Source organism: Melanostigma gelatinosum (assembly GCF_949748355.1).
Source record: "Melanostigma gelatinosum genome assembly, chromosome: 23".
NCBI classification, from domain to species: Eukaryota; Metazoa; Chordata; class Actinopteri; order Perciformes; family Zoarcidae; genus Melanostigma; species Melanostigma gelatinosum.
Genome location: NC_136656.1, coordinates 542919 through 560760, shown reverse-complemented (window position 1 = coordinate 560760; position 17842 = coordinate 542919). Strand labels below are relative to the sequence as shown.

The window sequence follows — 17842 nt, the reverse complement described above, 5'->3', positions numbered from 1 at the left end:
TAACTGGTTCATCCTCATAACGCTCATATTTTCATCACGTTGTGTTTGAGTAAGAAACCGTCTGGAGTCTTTCTATTGATTCATGTTTATTCATCGGACTCCCAGCTTATAATGCTGCAAAATATATAAATATTACAATACTTTCATCAGTGGGCCATATATACGCATATATATATATATGTATATGTTCCGTTAATATTGTGTTAACATCATATGAATATCATCGTGTACGTTTCATGTTGATGCTTTGCAGCAGTTTTCTGTTGAAGTGTCTTTAGTGTAGCGTTGTGAGTTCAGATAAACACACGTTGTGTTTTTAACGTTGATTAAAAGTACTTTATTAAGTTTTCATGCTTTCATGTCCTCTTTTCTTCCAGCTGTCCTCAAAGTGACTCTGGAGCCTCACAGACCCAGAACTACAACTCCCATCACCCCCTCTGTTTCTACTACTCCTCTCACCGCTACTACTACTACTACTACTACTACTACTACTACTACTACAGCTCAGCCAACCACTACAACCACCAGTCTGAGTACTACCACAACCTCTCCAATACCTACGACTACTCCTCCAAGTACTACTACGACTCCAAGTACTACTACGACTCCAAGTACTACTACTCCTCCAAGTACTACTACTCCTCCAAGTACTACTACGACTCCAAGTACTACTACGACTCCAAGTACTGCTACAATGGGACCAACAACAGTGAACATCAGGATCAATAAGGATGTGACACACAGACAGAGAGGAGACGTCCACAGTGAGGACACACACACACACACACAGTGACACACACACACACACGAGCATGTTAAACACGTGATGAGAGAGAGAGTCACTGTTTTACACACATTCATTAAGTTGTACTTGATGTGTGTTTCAGTCCCTCGACATCCTGAAAACAACCACGCGTGGGAGTTTGACATCGAGCTGGGAAACACCGGAGAGGACGACCCTGGTCAGTGTGTGTTCAACCATTGTTTCCTCACAGCTGATTGGTCAGGAGCAGTTTCTGACAGAGCTGTGTGTGTGTGTGTGTAGCGGTCGGTGGTCTCCGCTGTACCTTCGATCACGGACTGTGTGACTGGATGTCAGACAGAGAAGGAGATGTACTCTGGGAAACGACTCAAACCCCTTCAGGTGAAACAGACGCGCGTGTTTCATTCACTTCATGTTGTACATGTTGTTATACAGTATGACTCACATGTACAAACAAAACACACACGTGTATTTACACGTTCAAACAAAAGTATATAGTAAAAATGGAATTGAAAAGTCATTACTTTTTCAACATGCTATACCTATGACTTTTTACGACTTGTCACAACGCGCTGTGACTGAGTGACATGCTACACTTTGACTTTTTTAGACATGCTATACGATGACTTTTAGACATGCTATACTATGACTTTTAGACATGCTATACTATGACTTTTAGACATGCTATACGATGACTTTTAGACATGCTATACTATGACTTTTAGACATGCTATACGATGACTTTTAGACATGCTATACTATGACTTTTAGACATGCTATACTATGACTTTTAGACATGCTATACGATGACTTTTAGACATGCTATACGATGACTTTTAGACATGCTATACGATGACTTTTAGACATGCTATACTATGACTTTTAGACATGCTATACTATGACTTTTAGACATGCTATACTATGACTTTTAGACATGCTATACTATGACTTTTAGACATGCTATACTATGACTTTTAGACATGCTATACGATGACTTTTAGACATGCTATACGATGACTTTTATACATGCTATACGATGACTTTTAGACATGCTATACTATGACTTTTAGACATGCTATACTATGACTTTTAGACATGCTATACTATGACTTTTAGACATGCTATACTATGACTTTTAGACATGCTATACGATGACTTTTAGACATGCTATACTTTGACTTTTAGACATGCTATACTATGACTTTTAGACATGCTATACGATGACTTTTAGACATGCTATACTATGACTTTTAGACATGCTATACGATGACTTTTAGACATGCTATACGATGACTTTTAGACATGCTATACTATGACTTTTAGACATGTTATACTTTGACTTTTAGACATGCTATACGATGACTTTTAGACATGCTATACGATGACTTTTAGACATGCTATACTATGACTTTTAGACATGCTATACTATGACTTTTAGACATGCTATACTATGACTTTTAGACATGCTATACGATGACTTTTAGACATGCTATACTATGACTTTTAGACATGCTATACTATGACTTTTAGACATGCTATACGATGACTTTTAGACATGCTATACTATGACTTTTAGACATGCTATACTATGACTTTTAGACATGCTATACTATGACTTTTAGACATGCTATACTATGACTTTTAGACATGCTATACTATGACTTTTAGACATGCTATACTATGACTTTTAGACATGCTATACTATGACTTTTAGACATGCTATACTTTGACTTTTAGACATGCTATACGATGACTTTTAGACATGCTATACTATGACTTTTAGACATGCTATACGATGACTTTTAGACATGCTATACTATGACTTTTAGACATGCTATACTATGACTTTTAGACATGCTATACGATGACTTTTAGACATGCTATACTATGACTTTTAGACATGCTATACTATGACTTTTAGACATGCTATACGATGACTTTTAGACATGCTATACTATGACTTTTAGACATGCTATACTATGACTTTTAGACATGCTATACGATGACTTTTTGACATGCTATACTATGACTTTTAGACATGCTATACTATGACTTTTAGACATGCTATACTATGACTTTTAGACATGCTATACTATGACTTTAGACATGCTATACTATGACTTTTAGACATGCTATACGATGACTTTTAGACATGCTATACTATGACTTTTAGACATGCTATACTATGACTTTTAGACATGCTATACTATGACTTCTTTCGACATGCTATACGATGACTTTTAGACATGCTATACTATGACTTTTAGACATGCTATACTATGACTTTTAGACATGCTATACTATGACTTCTTTCGACATGCTATACGATGACTTTTAGACATGCTATACTATGACTTTTAGACATGCTATACGATGACTTTTAGACATGCTATACTATGACTTTTAGACATGCTATACGATGACTTTTAGACATGCTATACTATGACTTTTAGACATGCTATACTATGACTTTTAGACATGTTATACTATGACTTTTAGACATGTTATACTATGACTTTTAGACATGCTATACTATGACTTTTAGACATGCTATACTATGACTTTTAGACATGCTATACTATGACTTTTAGACATGCTATACTATGACTTTTAGACATGCTATACTATGACTTTTAGACATGCTATACTATGACTTTTAGACATGTTATACTATGACTTTTAGACATGCTATACTATGACTTCTTTCGACATGTTGTACGATGACTTCTTTCGACATTTTATTCTATGACCATTTTTGACATGTTATACTATGACTTTTTTTACTTTTTTCGACATGCTATACTATGACTGTTTTTGACTTTTCATGACATGCTATACTATGACTGTTTATGACTTTTCATGACATGCTATACTATGACTGTTTTTACTTTTTTCGACATGCTATACTATGACTGTTTTTGACTTTTTTCGACATGCTATACTATGACTGTTTTTGAGTTATTTCGACATGCTATACTATGACTGTTTTTGACTTTTTTCGACATGCTATACTATGACTGTTTTTACTTTTTTCGACATGCTATACTATGACTGTTTTTGAGTTATTTCGACATGCTATACTATGACTGTTTTTGCTTTTTTCGACATGCTATACTATGACTGTTTTTACTTTTTTCGACATGCTATACTATGACTTTTTTTGACTTTTTTCGACATGCTATACTATGACTGTTTTTACTTTTTTCGACATGCTATACTATGACTGTTTTTGAGTTATTTCGACATGCTATACTATGACTGTTTTTACTTTTTTCGACATGCTATACTATGACTGTTTTTACTTTTTACGACATGCTATACTATGACTGTTTTTACTTTTTAAGACATGCTATACTATGACTTTCTTTACTTTTTTCGACATGCTATACTATGACTGTTTATGACTTTTCATGACATGCTATACTATGACTGTTTATGACTTTTCATGACATGCTATACTATGACTGTTTATGACTTTTCATGACATGCTATACTATGACTGTTTATGACTTTTCATGACATGCTATACTATGACTGTTTATGACTTTTCATGACATGCTATATTATGACTGTTTTTGACTTTTCATGACATGCTATACTATGACTGTTTATGACTTTTTCGACATGCTATACTATGACTGTTTTTGACTTTTTAGACATGCTATACTATGACTGTTTTTGACTTTTTAGACATGCTATACTATGACTGTTTATGACTTTTCATGACATGCTATACTATGACTGTTTATGACTTTTCATGACATGCTATACTATGACTGTTTTTGACTTTTTAGACATGCTATACTATGACTGTTTATGACTTTTCATGACATGCTATACTATGACTGTTTATGACTTTTCATGACATGCTATACTATGACTGTTTATGACATGCTATACTATGACTGTTTTTGACTTTTCATGACATGCTATACTATGACTGTTTATGACATGCTATACTATGACTGTTTTTGACTTTTCATGACATGCTATACTATGACTGTTTTTGACTTTTCATGACATGCTATACTATGACTGTTTATGACTTTTCATGACATGCTATACTATGACTGTTTATGACATGCTATACTATGACTGTTTTTGACTTTTCATGACATGCTATACTATGACTGTTTATGACATGCTATACTATGACTGTTTTTACTTTTTAGACATGCTATACTATGACTGTTTTTGACTTTTTAGACATGCTATACTATGACTGTTTTTGACTTTTTAGACATGCTATACTATGACTGTTCATGACTTTTTAGACATGCTATACTATGACTGTTTTTGACTTTTTAGACATGCTATACTATGACTGTTTATGACTTTTCATGACATGCTATACTATGACTGTTTATGACATGCTATACTATGACTGTTTTTACTTTTTAGACATGCTATACTATGACTGTTTTTGACTTTTTAGACATGCTATACTATGACTGTTTTTGACTTTTTAGACATGCTATACTATGACTGTTTATGACTTTTTAGACATGCTATACTATGACTGTTTTTGACTTTTTAGACATACTATACTATGACTGTTTATGACTTTTCATGACATGCTATACTATGACTGTTTATGACTTTTTCGACATGCTATACTATGACTGTTTTTGACTTTTTAGACATGCTATACTATGACTGTTTTTGACTTTTTAGACATGCTATACTATGACTGTTTATGACTTTTCATGACATGCTATACTATGACTGTTTATGACTTTTCATGACATGCTATACTATGACTGTTTTTGACTTTTTAGACATGCTATACTATGACTGTTTATGACTTTTCATGACATGCTATACTATGACTGTTTATGACTTTTCATGACATGGTATACTATGACTGTTTATGACATGCTATACTATGACTGTTTTTGACTTTTCATGACATGCTATACTATGACTGTTTATGACATGCTATACTATGACTGTTTTTGACTTTTCATGACATGCTATACTATGACTGTTTTTGACTTTTCATGACATGCTATACTATGACTGTTTATGACTTTTCATGACATGCTATACTATGACTGTTTATGACATGCTATACTATGACTGTTTTTGACTTTTCATGACATGCTATACTATGACTGTTTATGACATGCTATACTATGACTGTTTTTACTTTTTAGACATGCTATACTATGACTGTTTTTGACTTTTTAGACATGCTATACTATGACTGTTTTTGACTTTTTAGACATGCTATACTATGACTGTTCATGACTTTTTAGACATGCTATACTATGACTGTTTTTGACTTTTTAGACATGCTATACTATGACTGTTTATGACTTTTCATGACATGCTATACTATGACTGTTTATGACATGCTATACTATGACTGTTTTTACTTTTTAGACATGCTATACTATGACTGTTTTTGACTTTTTAGACATGCTATACTATGACTGTTTTTGACTTTTTAGACATGCTATACTATGACTGTTTATGACTTTTTAGACATGCTATACTATGACTGTTTTTGACTTTTTAGACATACTATACTATGACTGTTTATGACTTTTCATGACATGCTATACTATGACTGTTTATGACTTTTTCGACATGCTATACTATGACTGTTTTTGACTTTTTAGACATGCTATACTATGACTGTTTTTGACTTTTTAGACATGCTATACTATGACTGTTTATGACTTTTCATGACATGCTATACTATGACTGTTTTTGACTTTTTAGACATGCTATACTATGACTTGTTTTGACTTTTTAGACATGCTATACTATGACTTTTTTTCGGCATGCTATACTATGACTGTTTTTGACTTTTCATGACATGCTATACTATGACTTTTTTTACTTTTTTCGACATGCTATACTATGACTTTTTTTAAACTTTTTTCGACATGCTATACTATGACTTTTTTCGACACGCTATACTATGACTTTTTTCGACATGCTATACTATGACTTTTTTTTAAACTTTTTTCGACATGCTATACTATGACTTTTTTTTAAACTTTTTTCGACATGCTATACTATGACTGTTTTTGACTTTTTTCGACATGCTATACTATGACTGTTTTTGACTTTTTTCGACATGCTATACTATGACTGTTTTTGACTTTTTTCGACATGCTATACTATGACTGTTTTTGACTTTTTTCGACATGCTATACTATGACTGTTTTTACTTTTTTCGACATGCTATACTATGACTGTTTTTGACTTTTTTCGACATGCTATACTATGACTGTTTTTACTTTTTTCGACATGCTATACTATGACTGTTTTTACTTTTTTCGACATGCTATACTATGACTGTTTTAGAGTTTTTTCGACATGCTATACTATGACTGTTTTTGACTTTTTTCGACATGCTATACTATGACTGTTTTTGACTTTTTTCGACATGCTATACTATGACTTTTTTTACTTTTTTCGACATGCTATACTATGACTGTTTTTACTTTTTTCGACATGCTATACTATGACTTTTTTTACTTTTTTCGACATGCTATACTATGACTGTTTTTGAGTTATTTCGACATGCTATACTATGACTGTTTTTACTTTTTTCGACATGCTATACTATGACTTTTTTTACTTTTTTCGACATGCTATACTATGACTGTTTTTGACTTTTCATGACATGCTATACTATGACTGTTTATGACTTTTTAGACATGCTATACTATGACTGTTTTTGACTTTTCATGACATGCTATACTATGACTGTTTATGACTTTTCATGACATGCTATACTATGACTGTTTATGACTTTTCATGACATGCTATACTATGACTGTTTTTGACTTTTTAGACATGCTATACTATGACTGTTTTTACTTTTTAAGACATGCTATACTATGACTTTCTTTACTTTTTTCGACATGCTATACTATGACTGTTTATGACTTTTCATGACATGCTATACTATGACTGTTTATGACTTTTCATGACATGCTATACTATGACTGTTTATGACTTTTCATGACATGCTATACTATGACTGTTTATGACTTTTCATGACATGCTATACTATGACTGTTTATGACTTTTCATGACATGCTATATTATGACTGTTTTTGACTTTTCATGACATGCTATACTATGACTGTTTATGACTTTTTCGACATGCTATACTATGACTGTTTTTGACTTTTTAGACATGCTATACTATGACTGTTTTTGACTTTTTAGACATGCTATACTATGACTGTTTATGACTTTTCATGACATGCTATACTATGACTGTTTATGACTTTTCATGACATGCTATACTATGACTGTTTTTGACTTTTTAGACATGCTATACTATGACTGTTTATGACTTTTCATGACATGCTATACTATGACTGTTTATGACTTTTCATGACATGCTATACTATGACTGTTTATGACATGCTATACTATGACTGTTTTTGACTTTTCATGACATGCTATACTATGACTGTTTATGACATGCTATACTATGACTGTTTTTGACTTTTCATGACATGCTATACTATGACTGTTTTTGACTTTTCATGACATGCTATACTATGACTGTTTATGACTTTTCATGACATGCTATACTATGACTGTTTATGACATGCTATACTATGACTGTTTTTGACTTTTCATGACATGCTATACTATGACTGTTTATGACATGCTATACTATGACTGTTTTTACTTTTTAGACATGCTATACTATGACTGTTTTTGACTTTTTAGACATGCTATACTATGACTGTTTTTGACTTTTTAGACATGCTATACTATGACTGTTCATGACTTTTTAGACATGCTATACTATGACTGTTTTTGACTTTTTAGACATGCTATACTATGACTGTTTATGACTTTTCATGACATGCTATACTATGACTGTTTATGACATGCTATACTATGACTGTTTTTACTTTTTAGACATGCTATACTATGACTGTTTTTGACTTTTTAGACATGCTATACTATGACTGTTTTTGACTTTTTAGACATGCTATACTATGACTGTTTATGACTTTTTAGACATGCTATACTATGACTGTTTTTGACTTTTTAGACATACTATACTATGACTGTTTATGACTTTTCATGACATGCTATACTATGACTGTTTATGACTTTTTCGACATGCTATACTGTGACTGTTTTTGACTTTTTAGACATGCTATACTATGACTGTTTTTGACTTTTTAGATATGCTATACTATGACTGTTTATGACTTTTCATGACATGCTATACTATGACTGTTTATGACTTTTCATGACATGCTATACTATGACTGTTTTTGACTTTTTAGACATGCTATACTATGACTGTTTATGACTTTTCATGACATGCTATACTATGACTGTTTATGACTTTTCATGACATGGTATACTATGACTGTTTATGACATGCTATACTATGACTGTTTTTGACTTTTCATGACATGCTATACTATGACTGTTTATGACATGCTATACTATGACTGTTTTTGACTTTTCATGACATGCTATACTATGACTGTTTTTGACTTTTCATGACATGCTATACTATGACTGTTTATGACTTTTCATGACATGCTATACTATGACTGTTTATGACATGCTATACTATGACTGTTTTTGACTTTTCATGACATGCTATACTATGACTGTTTATGACATGCTATACTATGACTGTTTTTACTTTTTAGACATGCTATACTATGACTGTTTTTGACTTTTTAGACATGCTATACTATGACTGTTTTTGACTTTTTAGACATGCTATACTATGACTGTTCATGACTTTTTAGACATGCTATACTATGACTGTTTTTGACTTTTTAGACATGCTATACTATGACTGTTTATGACTTTTCATGACATGCTATACTATGACTGTTTATGACATGCTATACTATGACTGTTTTTACTTTTTAGACATGCTATACTATGACTGTTTTTGACTTTTTAGACATGCTATACTATGACTGTTTTTGACTTTTTAGACATGCTATACTATGACTGTTTATGACTTTTTAGACATGCTATACTATGACTGTTTTTGACTTTTTAGACATACTATACTATGACTGTTTATGACTTTTCATGACATGCTATACTATGACTGTTTATGACTTTTTCGACATGCTATACTATGACTGTTTTTGACTTTTTAGACATGCTATACTATGACTGTTTTTGACTTTTTAGACATGCTATACTATGACTGTTTATGACTTTTCATGACATGCTATACTATGACTGTTTTTGACTTTTTAGACATGCTATACTATGACTTGTTTTGACTTTTTAGACATGCTATACTATGACTTTTTTTCGGCATGCTATACTATGACTGTTTTTGACTTTTCATGACATGCTATACTATGACTTTTTTTACTTTTTTCGACATGCTATACTATGACTTTTTTTAAACTTTTTTCGACATGCTATACTATGACTTTTTTCGACACGCTATACTATGACTTTTTTCGACATGCTATACTATGACTTTTTTTTAAACTTTTTTCGACATGCTATACTATGACTTTTTTTTAAACTTTTTTCGACATGCTATACTATGACTGTTTTTGACTTTTTTCGACATGCTATACTATGACTGTTTTTGACTTTTTTCGACATGCTATACTATGACTGTTTTTGACTTTTTTCGACATGCTATACTATGACTGTTTTTGACTTTTTTCGACATGCTATACTATGACTGTTTTTACTTTTTTCGACATGCTATACTATGACTGTTTTTGACTTTTTTCGACATGCTATACTATGACTGTTTTTACTTTTTTCGACATGCTATACTATGACTGTTTTTACTTTTTTCGACATGCTATACTATGACTGTTTTAGAGTTTTTTCGACATGCTATACTATGACTGTTTTTGACTTTTTTCGACATGCTATACTATGACTGTTTTTGACTTTTTTCGACATGCTATACTATGACTTTTTTTACTTTTTTCGACATGCTATACTATGACTGTTTTTACTTTTTTCGACATGCTATACTATGACTTTTTTTACTTTTTTCGACATGCTATACTATGACTGTTTTTGAGTTATTTCGACATGCTATACTATGACTGTTTTTACTTTTTTCGACATGCTATACTATGACTTTTTTTACTTTTTTCGACATGCTATACTATGACTGTTTTTGACTTTTCATGACATGCTATACTATGACTGTTTATGACTTTTTAGACATGCTATACTATGACTGTTTTTGACTTTTCATGACATGCTATACTATGACTGTTTATGACTTTTCATGACATGCTATACTATGACTGTTTATGACTTTTCATGACATGCTATACTATGACTGTTTTTGACTTTTTAGACATGCTATACTATGACTGTTTTTGACTTTTTAGACATGCTATACTATGACTGTTTTTGACTTTTCATGACATGCTATACTATGACTGTTTTTGACTTTTTAGACATGCTATACTATGACTGTTTATGACTTTTCATGACATGCTATACTATGACTTTTTTTGACTTTTCATGACATGCTATACTATGACTTTTTTTGACTTTTCATGACATGCTATACTATGACTTTTTTTGACTTTTTAGACATGCTATACTATGACTGTTTTTGACTTTTCATGACATGCTATACTATGACTGTTTATGACTTTTTAGACATGCTATACTATGACTGTTTTTGACTTTTCATGACATGCTATACTATGACTGTTTATGACTTTTTAGACATGCTATACTATGACTGTTTTTGACTTTTCATGACATGCTATACTATGACTTTTTTTGACTTTTTAGACATGCTATACTATGACTTTTAGACATGCTATACGATGACTTTTAGACATGCTATACGATGACTTTTAGACATGCTATACTATGACTTTTAGACATGCTATACTATGACTTTTAGACATGCTATACTATGACTTTTAGACATGCTATACTATGACTTTTAGACATGCTATACTATGACTTTTAGACATGCTATACGATGACTTTTAGACATGCTATACGATGACTTTTATACATGCTATACGATGACTTTTAGACATGCTATACTATGACTTTTAGACATGCTATACTATGAATTTTAGACATGCTATACTATGACTTTTAGACATGCTATACTATGACTTTTAGACATGCTATACGATGACTTTTAGACATGCTATACTTTGACTTTTAGACATGCTATACTATGACTTTTAGACATGCTATACGATGACTTTTAGACATGCTATACTATGACTTTTAGACATGCTATACGATGACTTTTAGACATGCTATACGATGACTTTTAGACATGCTATACTATGACTTTTAGACATGTTATACTTTGACTTTTAGACATGCTATACGATGACTTTTAGACATGCTATACGATGACTTTTAGACATGCTATACTATGACTTTTAGACATGCTATACTATGACTTTTAGACATGCTATACTATGACTTTTAGACATGCTATACTATGACTTTTAGACATGCTATACTATGACTTTTAGACATGCTATACTATGACTTTTAGACATGCTATACTATGACTTTTAGACATGCTATACGATGACTTTTAGACATGCTATACTATGACTTTTAGACATGCTATACTATGACTTTTAGACATGCTATACTATGACTTTTAGACATGCTATACTATGACTTTTAGACATGCTATACTATGACTTTTAGACATGCTATACTATGACTTTTAGACATGCTATACTATGACTTTTAGACATGCTATACTATGACTTTTAGACATGTTATACTTTGACTTTTAGACATGCTATACGATGACTTTTAGACATGCTATACTATGACTTTTAGACATGTTATACTTTGACTTTTAGACATGCTATACGATGACTTTTAGACATGCTATACGATGACTTTTAGACATGCTATACTATGACTTTTAGACATGCTATACTATGACTTTTAGACATGCTATACTATGACTTTTAGACATGCTATACTATGACTTTTAGACATGCTATACTATGACTTTTAGACATGCTATACTATGACTTTTAGACATGCTATACGATGACTTTTAGACATGCTATACTATGACTTTTAGACATGCTATATTATGACTTTTAGACATGCTATACTATGACTTTTAGACATGCTATACTATGACTTTTAGACATGCTATACTATGACTTTTAGACATGCTATACTATGACTTTTAGACATGCTATACTATGACTTTTAGACATGCTATACTTTGACTTTTAGACATGCTATACGATGACTTTTAGACATGCTATACTATGACTTTTAGACATGCTATACTTTGACTTTTAGACATGCTATACTATGACTTTTAGACATGCTATACTATGACTTTTAGACATGCTATACTATGACTTTTAGACATGCTATACTATGACTTTTAGACATGCTATACGATGACTTTTAGACATGCTATACTATGACTTTTAGACATGCTATACTATGACTTTTAGACATGCTATACTATGACTTTTAGACATGCTATACTATGACTTTTAGACATGCTATACTATGACTTTTAGACATGCTATACTATGACTTTTAGACATGCTATACTATGACTTTTAGACATGCTATACTTTGACTTTTAGACATGCTATACGATGACTTTTAGACATGCTATACTATGACTTTTAGACATGCTATACTTTGACTTTTAGACATGCTATACGATGACTTTTAGACATGCTATACTATGACTTTTAGACATGCTATACTATGACTTTTAGACATGCTATACTATGACTTTTAGACATGCTATACTTTGACTTTTAGACATGCTATACGATGACTTTTAGACATGCTATACTATGACTTTTAGACATGCTATACGATGACTTTTAGACATGCTATACTATGACTTTTAGACATGCTATACTATGACTTTTAGACATGCTATACGATGACTTTTAGACATGCTATACTATGACTTTTAGACATGCTATACTATGACTTTTAGACATGCTATACTATGACTTTTAGACATGCTATACTATGACTTTTAGACATGCTATACTATGACTTTTAGACATGCTATACTATGACTTTTAGACATGCTATACTATGACTTTTAGACATGCTATACTTTGACTTTTAGACATGCTATACGATGACTTTTAGACATGCTATACTATGACTTTTAGACATGCTATACGATGACTTTTAGACATGCTATACTATGACTTTTAGACATGCTATACTATGACTTTTAGACATGCTATACGATGACTTTTAGACATGCTATACTATGACTTTTAGACATGCTATACTATGACTTTTAGACATGCTATACGATGACTTTTAGACATGCTATACTATGACTTTTAGACATGCTATACTATGACTTTTAGACATGCTATACGATGACTTTTTGACATGCTATACTATGACTTTTAGACATGCTATACTATGACTTTTAGACATGCTATACTATGACTTTTAGACATGCTATACTATGACTTTAGACATGCTATACTATGACTTTTAGACATGCTATACGATGACTTTTAGACATGCTATACTATGACTTTTAGACATGCTATACTATGACTTTTAGACATGCTATACTATGACTTCTTTCGACATGCTATACGATGACTTTTAGACATGCTATACTATGACTTTTAGACATGCTATACTATGACTTTTAGACATGCTATACTATGACTTCTTTCGACATGCTATACGATGACTTTTAGACATGCTATACTATGACTTTTAGACATGTTATACTATGACTTTTAGACATGTTATACTATGACTTTTAGACATGCTATACTATGACTTTTAGACATGCTATACTATGACTTTTAGACATGCTATACTATGACTTTTAGACATGCTATACTATGACTTTTAGACATGCTATACTATGACTTTTAGACATGCTATACTATGACTTTTAGACATGTTATACTATGACTTTTAGACATGCTATACTATGACTTCTTTCGACATGTTGTACGATGACTTCTTTCGACATTTTATTCTATGACCATTTTTGACATGTTATACTATGACTTTTTTTACTTTTTTCGACATGCTATACTATGACTGTTTTTGACTTTTCATGACATGCTATACTATGACTGTTTATGACTTTTCATGACATGCTATACTATGACTGTTTTTACTTTTTTCGACATGCTATACTATGACTGTTTTTGACTTTTTTCGACATGCTATACTATGACTGTTTTTGAGTTATTTCGACATGCTATACTATGACTGTTTTTGACTTTTTTCGACATGCTATACTATGACTGTTTTTACTTTTTTCGACATGCTATACTATGACTGTTTTTGAGTTATTTCGACATGCTATACTATGACTGTTTTTGCTTTTTTCGACATGCTATACTATGACTGTTTTTACTTTTTTCGACATGCTATACTATGACTTTTTTTGACTTTTTTCGACATGCTATACTATGACTGTTTTTACTTTTTTCGACATGCTATACTATGACTGTTTTTGAGTTATTTCGACATGCTATACTATGACTGTTTTTACTTTTTTCGACATGCTATACTATGACTGTTTTTACTTTTTACGACATGCTATACTATGACTGTTTTTACTTTTTAAGACATGCTATACTATGACTTTCTTTACTTTTTTCGACATGCTATACTATGACTGTTTATGACTTTTCATGACATGCTATACTATGACTGTTTATGACTTTTCATGACATGCTATACTATGACTGTTTATGACTTTTCATGACATGCTATACTATGACTGTTTATGACTTTTCATGACATGCTATACTATGACTGTTTATGACTTTTCATGACATGCTATATTATGACTGTTTTTGACTTTTCATGACATGCTATACTATGACTGTTTATGACTTTTTCGACATGCTATACTATGACTGTTTTTGACTTTTTAGACATGCTATACTATGACTGTTTTTGACTTTTTAGACATGCTATACTATGACTGTTTATGACTTTTCATGACATGCTATACTATGACTGTTTATGACTTTTCATGACATGCTATACTATGACTGTTTTTGACTTTTTAGACATGCTATACTATGACTGTTTATGACTTTTCATGACATGCTATACTATGACTGTTTATGACTTTTCATGACATGCTATACTATGACTGTTTATGACATGCTATACTATGACTGTTTTTGACTTTTCATGACATGCTATACTATGACTGTTTATGACATGCTATACTATGACTGTTTTTGACTTTTCATGACATGCTATACTATGACTGTTTTTGACTTTTCATGACATGCTATACTATGACTGTTTATGACTTTTCATGACATGCTATACTATGACTGTTTATGACATGCTATACTATGACTGTTTTTGACTTTTCATGACATGCTATACTATGACTGTTTATGACATGCTATACTATGACTGTTTTTACTTTTTAGACATGCTATACTATGACTGTTTTTGACTTTTTAGACATGCTATACTATGACTGTTTTTGACTTTTTAGACATGCTATACTATGACTGTTCATGACTTTTTAGACATGCTATACTATGACTGTTTTTGACTTTTTAGACATGCTATACTATGACTGTTTATGACTTTTCATGACATGCTATACTATGACTGTTTATGACATGCTATACTATGACTGTTTTTACTTTTTAGACATGCTATACTATGACTGTTTTTGACTTTTTAGACATGCTATACTATGACTGTTTTTGACTTTTTAGACATGCTATACTATGACTGTTTATGACTTTTTAGACATGCTATACTATGACTGTTTTTGACTTTTTAGACATACTATACTATGACTGTTTATGACTTTTCATGACATGCTATACTATGACTGTTTATGACTTTTTCGACATGCTATACTATGACTGTTTTTGACTTTTTAGACATGCTATACTATGACTGTTTTTGACTTTTCATGACATGCTATACTATGACTGTTTATGACATGCTATACTATGACTGTTTTTGACTTTTCATGACATGCTATACTATGACTGTTTATGACATGCTATACTATGACTGTTTTTACTTTTTGACTGTTTATGACTTTTTAGACATGCTATACTATGACTGTTTTTGACTTTTCATGACATGCTATACTATGACTGTTTATGACTTTTTAGACATGCTATACTATGACTGTTTTTGACTTTTCATGACATGCTATACTATGACTTTTTTTGACTTTTTAGACATGCTATACTATGACTGTTTTTGACTTTTCATGACATGCTATACTATGACTGTTTATGACTTTTTAGACATGCTATACTATGACTGTTTTTGACTTTTCATGACATGCTATACTATGACTGTTTATGACTTTTTAGACATGCTATACTATGACTGTTTTTGACTTTTCATGACATGCTATACTATGACTGTTTTTGACTTTTTAGACATGCTATACTATGACTGTTTTTGACTTTTTAGACATGCTATACTATGACTGTTTATGACTTTTCATGACATGCTATACTATGACTTTTTTTGACTTTTTAGACATGCTATACTATGACTGTTTTTGACTTTTTAGACATGCTATACTATGACTGTTTTTGACTTTTCATGACATGCTATACTATGACTGTTTTTGACTTTTTATGACATGCTATACTATGACTGTTTTTGACTTTTCATGACATGCTATACTATGACTGTTTTTGACTTTTCATGACATGCTATACTATGACTGTTTTTGACTTTTTAGACATGCTATACTATGACTGTTTTTGACTTTTTAGACATGCTATACTATGACTGTTTATGACTTTTCATGACATGCTATACTATGACTTTTTTTGACTTTTTAGACATGCTATACTATGACTGTTTTTGACTTTTTAGACATGCTATACTATGACTGTTTTTGACTTTTTAGACATGCTATACTATGACTGTTTTTGACTTTTTAGACATGCTATACTATGACTGTTTTTGACTTTTCATGACATGCTATACTATGACTGTTTATGACTTTTTAGACATGCTATACTATGACTGTTTTTGACTTTTCATGACATGCTATACTATGACTGTTTTTGACTTTTCATGACATGCTATACTATGACTGTTTTTGACTTTTTAGAC

The 17842-nt window shown here is 31.5% G+C and overlaps 1 protein-coding gene across 1 annotated transcript in view; it reads left to right on the top strand.

Annotated features, from left to right (window-relative positions):
• Positions 1–17842, top strand: part of LOC306796726 (nephronectin-like) — a gene marked incomplete at both ends in the record, with an annotated part of 54050 nt that overhangs the window by 4363 nt on the left and 31845 nt on the right. Inside the window, 3 exons of the mRNA XM_079295794.1 lie at positions 378–764; positions 888–962; positions 1046–1144. Of these exons, the coding sequence (XP_079151920.1) occupies positions 378–764; positions 888–962; positions 1046–1144 (561 nt within the window). The remainder of the gene's footprint in view (positions 1–377; positions 765–887; positions 963–1045; positions 1145–17842) is intronic.